We start from the raw sequence: 8,093 nt of genomic DNA on the forward strand, positions 1-8,093 counted from the left end.
TCTTGACCTTCAAATCTAACTTAGAACATATGCAATTAGATAAAATCTAATGACTTGGTGTTCTAATGAACACATTATTCTCTGGTTCAAAAGTCATTACAACACTGACAATTTATTAAAAATTATTCCATGCATATGATGATCTAATGATCACATTATTCTCTGGTTTAAAAAGCCATTACATTATTACATTATTTGTTTGCAAGCTAGTAGAATAATCCTTGCTTATTTTGGAATATGATCATCTCTCTCTCTCGTGTCCAAGAGCGAACCCGGCTGATCTATCTCAGTAACCACCCTGAAACAAACAAAAGTCAAAAGAGATTCAGTGATGAAGAAACATGAGTTTTAATGTTGTTGTCCAAGCTCCCGTGTAAGAAGAGTATCTGGACTAACCTGAGATGTTGTTCATTGGGTTGCCAGCTTCAGGCTCCTTAATCCCAGACATCAGGAACTTCTTTGCAGCAGAGGCAGCATGTTCCAAGGAACCTCTTAGAACCTGCAAAAAAAAAAATTGCAGATATTTATTATCAAATAGTTCTGTTGCAGCAACTTAGTTTAGAGTAGAGCTTTTTCATTGTCATGTTGTTGTTACCTTCTCGCTCACAACGCTTCCACCCTCACCAGCGTTACTCAGTCCCTTTTTAACGATGTCTGCTCCAACCTTCTCTTCCTCGTTTTCAAGAGTATCCTTGATGGCATCAACCTTGGCCGCAAGACCAAGGAGAGTGCAACCACCACCAACAACACTACCCTGAAGAAACCCAATGAGATCATTAAGATCAAAATCGTATAACAAACTCCTCGGGTTTTAAGAAAAAAATCACCTTTGTACCGTTAAGGGCTTCTTCAAAGCTTAGCTTCTTTTCTATGCGCTCTGTCTCAGTTTGTCCTCCAACCTTTAAACAAGATGGGGTAGTCACCAAACACATTCTTATGTTGTGTATTAAGAAGAACCCACGTGGATACTGTTTACCTGTATTACAGCAACTCCACCAGAAAGCTTAGCAAGTCTCTCGTTCAATGTTTCCTTCTCAGAGCCTCGCTCCGCTTGCTGCACAACCATATACTTAGTTATTAGTACAATGAAGTAGACTACTTCCACGGTTTGACTCAACACATATACCTCAATAAGACTCTTAATCTCTGCAACACGCTTGCTCACTGCTTCATGTGTGGTGCCATCGCCCACAATGGTTGTCATCTCCTTGGTGATGACAACTTTATAGGCATTACCCAAAACCTCTTTCCCAGCTTTGTCCAGAGTAAGACCATCTTCTTCTCTTATCACAGTTGCTGCACACACAAATAGATTTTTTTTTTTTTAAACAGTGTAATGATGATTCCTATACAGGAGGCCACATTGATGATTGTTACCTCCAGTTATAATGGCGATATCGTCAAGGTACTGGCTCTTGAGCTCTCCAGAACCAGGAGCCTTAACTGATGCGACGTTCCATTTCCCTCTAGACTTTCTAACAACCAGAGTATCTAAAGGTTCTTTCTCAATGTCTTCTGCGATTATGATGATGGGGTCTCCACCTCTAGTCACATTCTCCATAAACTCAACAAGCTCTCTTTCATTGGTAATCTTATGGTCAACAAGAAGCAACTGCGCGCAGAAATAGAAAACTTTTAGTTATGCTACGTGCCATCACTATCCGTAGTTAGTTCAGAACATAACACACTTGCCTTGCAATTATCGTACTCCACACACATTCTCTCATAGTCCGTTATAAAGTATTCGGAATCATTACCATTGTCAAATTGTATTCCTTCCACTGCGTAAACTTTATTCTCAGCGCTTTTGCCCTCATCAATGACCACCACACCGTTCTTGCCAACTTTGCTCTTTGCTTCAGCAATCATTCTTACAGCTTCAGGGTTGCTAACATCTGCAACTTCACTGTCTTGAACCTGTACCTACAATGACACAATAGGATGGACATAGATCGAATTATACCATAATTTTCAGTATTTGTGATTTGATTCGTATTTTAAAGACGTCTGATTTTCTATTTGATTTGATTTGCTTTGAACAATATAGATATTAGTTTTTTGGATATCTGGAAAGTTTATAGATATTTATATTTGTCAATATTTACGTATATTTCATCCAATCTGTGAAAAATATACAAGTTTACTTTCAAAAAATTAGTGAAACTATATGTTCCATAAATTTTTAAAATTAATTTTTTATAAAACACAAATTTTTAGAAAAATGTAGATTTTATAAAGATTATATATTCATTTTTTTTAATTTAAGTTATTTTATAAATAAAACTAATAAAATTTTATGTTACTTACCTCACAATTATGGTACTCCCCCAACAGTCTCTCAGTGTTCACCATATAGTATTCGCAACCATTACCATAGTCTGCGTAAACATTATTCTCAGCGCTTTTGCCCTCATCAATGACCAACACATCGTTCTTGGCAACTCTTCTCTTTGCTTCAGCAATCATACTTCCAGCTTCAGGGTCGTTTCCCGCGTTACGGCCCTTAGACATTAGGTCTAGCTCGTAAACCAAAACCTTTTCTGTCTTGTCAATGCCTTTAGAGACCAATACAGGGTTTACACCATCAGCCACCACCTGAAAAACAACAAAATATATAAGATGATTATTAAACTGAGTTTACATGAGAGAAAACCGAGAGAAGAATGTACCAAACCTTGACACACTCATCAATAAAACCTTGTGCAAGAACAACACCATGACCAGCCAAGTCACTGGTCTTTGCAGCTGCTTGCCTAGCAAGCTTTGCACCAATGTTCTCAACAGGCTCCTCAAAGTAATCCTCCTAACCAGAAGAAAACCTCACGCTTGGAATATGAAATGAATATAACGAAGAGACAATAACTTCATACCTCCGAAGTAACATTAACACCATGTGATCTGTACTTTCTCTCAAAAGCATCCATGCTCGCACTGCAAATCCAATAGTCAGAACAAAACAAAACATAGTGTGAAAATGGGTTAAAAACACTCTTTCTCAAAGACTATAGTTTCATGGGCCAAACATGCATGAACACAAACACTGAGCTCAATAGATTTAATAAGGACGACAGTCACCGTGAGGAGAAGCGGTGGGAGACTTACACCGGAGAGTATTTTATTCTATCTTTTAGAGGAAATGAAGATGGTACTTGCTACCATGACTTCTCGTTGTTATAAAGGCGCGCAATGATTAGTTTTGTTTCGTCTTTTACGAAAAAAAAAACACAAAGCGCAATGATTACTTAGCAAATCTTTGAACGGTTGGATGTACTATTCGTTACAGTTGGATGCATTACTGTTTGGTTCGGACATTAATTAGACGAACACTCGAGAGTCAGAGTACTCGGATCCTGGGTCTATATACGGGCCACGTTCCGGTCCGGCTTATTAGGGCCTGAAGATGAACAAGAGGCCCATATTGGATAGCCTTGGAATTGGCCCATTAACTTATACTTGAGGTAAATGTTTTATTTCTTTATTTTCCTATAGAAAAAAAATATTTACAGTGAGGTTTTGACTGAACATAATAAAAATTCAAATTAAATATAGTAAATTGGTAATTATATGGAAGGTTTAGGGAAAATATGACTTTTGACTTTCACCCAACATTGCTATATATTCAATGTATTTTAGATGTTTTTAGGCATATATATTATAGATTTGATTTGAACATAGTATAGATTTGTATTTATTTCTTCATATTCCACTATGTTTTGATTGTACATATAAAACTTTCAACAAACATTTAATTATGTAAATAGTACATTTGATAATTATATGGAAGATTAACGAAAGAATATGACTTTTGACTTTTACTCAATATCGCTCTAAATTCAACGTATTTTAGATGTTTTTAAGGCAAAATATATCAAAGATTTGAACACAGTAAAGATTTGTATCTATTCAAAAGATTACCAGAGTGTGAAATTTGGTGGTAATTACCAAAAACCAGAAGGTCAAGTCCTCAAGTCTTTATAACCAAAGAGGAAATATCTTAAACCGGAAGAAATAAATAAATATATATAAAAAAAAAAGATAATCGTGGGAATGGATCGGATCTATTTGAACCAGTGGAAGGCAGAGAAACAAAACCCTTTTGTTTTTTTCTCTTCCCCGAAGAAAAACCCTTCCCTTCTCTCCTTTGCCCCTTGGCGGCTGCGGCCAGCTTCTCCTCCTTCTCATCTCTTAAACCCTAGATTCGATCTCCTGATTCTGTTTAGGGTTTCTATCTTCCTCTCTTTTGGCCGCATCCCCCTTTATCCGAGAAGGATCTATCAATCTGATTATCATGGCTACCGTTGCTGATCGTATCCTTTGCCTACGTTTCTCATCGATCTGTGTTTTCTCCGTGATTGGATCTCGATTCGAGCTTCGTTCTCTGTTTAATTGATGTGATTTTCGATTTTCGATTTAAGTAGATTTAGATTTGGGGTTTTGTTAGTTGTTAGGGATAAAGATGGTTCCTTTACACTGTTCTAATGGTTGTGTCTTTGTTTCCTTGACTCACCTTGATGTTTCTAGAATCTGCTGATATGTTGCAGAAGCTCTCTTTGGACCCACAAGCCAAAGCTTCCGAGATCCCTGAGCCTAACAAGAAGGTGTGGAGTGGAAAAGTTTTATCTTTTACTATGTGTGTTTGCCATTTAGTTTTTTTTTTTTGTATAACAAGCAGTGTGCTTTTGTGATTTGTTTGTGCAGACTGCTGTTTACCAGTATGGAGGTGTGGATTCACATGGTCAAGTTCCTACCTATGACCGTTCTTTGACTCCATTGCTTCCCAGTGATGCTGTTGACCCTTCTGTTTGCTATGTTCCCAATGCTTACCCGCAGTTTTATTATGGAGGTAGCTTCGTTCTAAACTCATTTTACAATCTTTAGTAACATCCACTTCACTCGCTTGTGCTTAACAAGTTTATCTCGTTTTATTAACTTTCAGGATATGGGAATGGTGACTGGAGCGAATACACTGGTTACCAGAATCCTGAAGGTGTTGACATGAGCTCTGTAAGTGTGTGCTTACTAGGTTCATTGTGTAGTTTTGTTTTGTGTTCGCATCTGCTCTGCTTAACAGCTTCGGATGGCTTTTTCCAGGGAATTTATGGAGAGAATGGCTCTATTGTGTATCCTCAGAGTTATGGGTATGCGGCTTATCCTTACTCGCCAGCGACAAGCCCTGGTCCACAGGTTGGCGGAGATGGGCAGTTGTATGGTGCTCAGCAGCAGTACCAGTATCCTGCCTTTTTCCCCACTGGAGCTTTTGCTTCGTCTGTTGCGACCCCTAACCAGGGAGATCTCTCTGCAAACAAAGCTGGTGGTGTGAAGACAGCGGAAACTAAGAATGTTGCATCTGCTACTGGTATGGCCAAGGGAAGCAACGGAGCAGTTACAGGGAAACCAAATAACCAGACCACACATAACACCGCAAGCAATTTGTATGGAAACGGTGCTCCGGGAGGAGGTTTTGCTGGTGGGTATGGTTATGATGGGTTTTATGCTCCTGTGCCATGTTACGACGGCTCTAAGTATTCAGATGTGCAGAGATCTGGTAGTGGAGTTGCTTCCTCCTATTCTAAGGCAACTACTGTACCATCATCGAGGAATCAAAATTACCGCTCAAATTCCCATTACACGGTATGTTATTTTTCTGTATTTCCTTGTATTGACGAACGCTATTTTTATTGGACTAAAAATTGGTCCTTAATCAATGTTTTCTTTTGCACCAGCCTGCCTCAATGACAGGCTACGGTACAGGTCAGGGATACTACAACAGGGTGTATCAGAACAAGGTATATGGTAGCTATGGAAGCTCAGGGAGATCTGGTATGAGTTATGGTTCTTCTGGGTATGATTCAAGAACAAATGGAAGAGGATGGGTGAGCACAACAGACAACAGATACAGAAACTGGGGAAGGGGTAACAGTTCCTTCTATGGAAATGAGAACAACGCAGATGGGTTGAATGAACTTAACAGGGGACCTAGAGCGAAGGGTACAAAGAACCAGAAGGAAAATTCAGAAGATAGCTTAGAGGTGAAGGAGCAGAATGTAGCTGAGGCTGTGGAGACGGAGAACACTTGCATTGTTCCTGACAGAGAACAGTACAACAAAGAAGATTTCCCAGTGGATTATGAGAATGCTATGTTCTTCGTCATCAAGTCCTACAGTGAAGATGATGTGCACAAGAGCATCAAGTATAACGTTTGGGCTAGCACCCCAAATGGAAACAAGAAGCTTGCTGCAGCGTACCAGGAAGCTCAGCAGAAGCCAGGCGGCTGTCCTATCTTTCTCTTTTTCTCGGTATGTTTTAATAATCCTCAAATCAATCATGCATTGCTTTCTGTTACTTTGTTTGATGATGTTGGAGCTAATATTCATCTCTTGTTTTTGTCTTCCAGGTCAATGCAAGTGGACAATTTGTTGGGCTTGCTGAAATGACAGGACCAGTTGATTTCAACACAAATGTGGAGTACTGGCAGCAAGACAAGTGGACTGGCTCTTTCCCTCTCAAGTGGCATATTGTGAAGGATGTTCCCAACAGCTTGCTGAAACACATTACCCTTGAGAACAATGAGAACAAGTCTGTCACCAACAGTAGAGACACACAAGAGGTAACAGACCTGTGAAGCCTTTACATCTCATTAAGTTGTGTCCTCTATTTTTCTTCCCGTGTGTTGAAGTTTGTTGTGTGGGATCGTATGACAGGTCAAGTTGGAGCAAGGCTTGAAGATTGTGAAGATTTTCAAGGAGCATACAAGCAAGACTTGCATTTTGGATGACTTTTCCTTCTATGAGGTTAGGCAAAAGACCATCTTGGAGAAGAAGGCTAAGCAACAGCAATCCCAGAAACAGGTTAGAACATACATGCTAACAGTTCTAGAACTCCTTCGTAGTTATAGTGTACAACAGTGTTCATCTAACATCTAAATGAACTTAAATTTAACAGGTAAGTGAGGAGAAGACTACAGCAGATGAGAAAAAGGAAACCGCAACTGCTGATTCGGCTAAGAAGGAATCTCCTCCTGCTACCAGTGATGTCAAGGCTGATGAGAATGGGTCTGTTGCAAAACCAGTCAGTGTGGTGGCAAATGGTTGCTAGATTAGGCGATGTAGCTCACGGCTTGTGCATTAAACGCAACAAGAGAGAAGAAGATATGAACAGTCCCGTTTACAGTTTCTCTAGAGAAGTGCCGTGAGCTTTGAAGCATGGAAGGAAGAGCCTTAGTACCTGAGACCGAGATTCTGTTTCTATGCCCTTAGAAGTTAAATGTCCCAGTTTTATTGTTTCTTCAATCTTTTCGTGTTCTCTTTTTACCTTTGTCTTTACAGTTTTTTCTTTTCTTTTTTTTTCATGTTCTGTCGTTGATCCTCCTGCCTTGTAAAATGCTTATAGGACCTACTAAATTGTGGGAAAAGTAAGAGAAAGAGGATATAATAGCAGGGTGGGAGTTGTTTCCATTTCTGTTGGATTGATGGGCAGATTTTTGTTTATTTTCCCCCTTTTTCTATTCTCCTGTTTCTTGTTTGGGTTCAGACATGACTCTATTTGAGGTCTGTTAGCATCTGAGGTTCTGTCTTCGTAGTTTCTTTCTTCTGTCACTGTCCAAAGTTACCTATTTGACTTCTGTTAGCATCTGAGATACTGTCTTCGTAGTTTCTTGCTTCTGTCACTGTCCAAAGTTACTTGTGAACCATTACTAGTTTCAGTATAAGATGTCTACCTTAAAAAGATTAATGATGTACATCTCTCGGGTTGAAAACATGTTAATGACAAGATTCAAGAAACTTAATTTAACTAGTGTTCCGGTCATGGTATGACAGAGAAAAAGAAAAGTATACGAAGTGCATTCCATCTTGTCTGATAAAAAAAACTAGTTTGATCTGAGGGACCTTAACCTGCAGTCCTTTATGACAAAAAAAAAAAGGGAAATTGCACCTTATAACCATAAAAAAAAACACAAATTCACTATCTAACCAAAAACACTTTCTCTCCCCTTATTTCTTTTCCTATCTATCTCTAACTTCTTACTAAAAATCTAATTACTCTTTTTTTTTTGGTTATTTGGCAAATAAGCCCAAAAAAAAAAGTTAACCTGT

General features: G+C 38.9%; 2 protein-coding genes across 8 annotated transcripts; one reads left to right on the forward strand and one right to left on the reverse strand.

Moving 5' to 3' along the window:
• Positions 1–82: 82 nt before the first annotated feature.
• Positions 83–3,282, reverse strand: LOC103870129 (chaperonin 60 subunit beta 2, chloroplastic). 7 transcript variants are annotated; one of them, XM_033291596.1, is made up of 12 exons: positions 3,103–3,281; positions 2,871–2,931; positions 2,675–2,803; positions 2,308–2,595; positions 1,693–1,923; positions 1,378–1,612; positions 1,127–1,296; positions 977–1,054; positions 828–899; positions 596–754; positions 397–499; positions 83–298 (listed from the first exon to the last, which is right to left on the reverse strand). In XM_033291596.1, exons 2-12 carry the CDS (start codon positions 2,922–2,924, stop codon positions 282–284), a joined length of 1,536 nt encoding a protein of 511 aa, XP_033147487.1. In that variant the 5' UTR covers positions 2,925–2,931; positions 3,103–3,281; the 3' UTR covers positions 83–281. The 7 variants fall into 7 exon arrangements, 6 of the variants coding, with proteins under 6 accessions (XP_033147487.1, XP_033147488.1, XP_033147490.1 ...); XM_033291597.1 differs by having other exon boundaries at positions 3,076–3,181; XM_033291599.1 differs by having other exon boundaries at positions 2,675–2,800; positions 3,103–3,177.
• Positions 3,283–4,047: 765 nt separating this feature from the next.
• Positions 4,048–7,560, forward strand: LOC103870130 (YTH domain-containing protein ECT2). Its single transcript, XM_009148242.3, has 9 exons — positions 4,048–4,307; positions 4,522–4,598; positions 4,699–4,843; positions 4,937–5,004; positions 5,092–5,631; positions 5,724–6,296; positions 6,395–6,607; positions 6,702–6,848; positions 6,943–7,560. The coding sequence occupies exons 1-9, from the start codon at positions 4,289–4,291 to the stop codon at positions 7,093–7,095; spliced, it is 1,935 nt and encodes a 644-aa protein (XP_009146490.1). The 5' UTR covers positions 4,048–4,288; the 3' UTR covers positions 7,096–7,560.
• The last annotated feature ends 533 nt before the right edge of the window (positions 7,561–8,093 follow it).

This window comes from Brassica rapa, chromosome A05 (genome assembly GCF_000309985.2).
Source record: "Brassica rapa cultivar Chiifu-401-42 chromosome A05, CAAS_Brap_v3.01, whole genome shotgun sequence".
Taxonomy (NCBI): domain Eukaryota; kingdom Viridiplantae; phylum Streptophyta; class Magnoliopsida; order Brassicales; family Brassicaceae; genus Brassica; species Brassica rapa.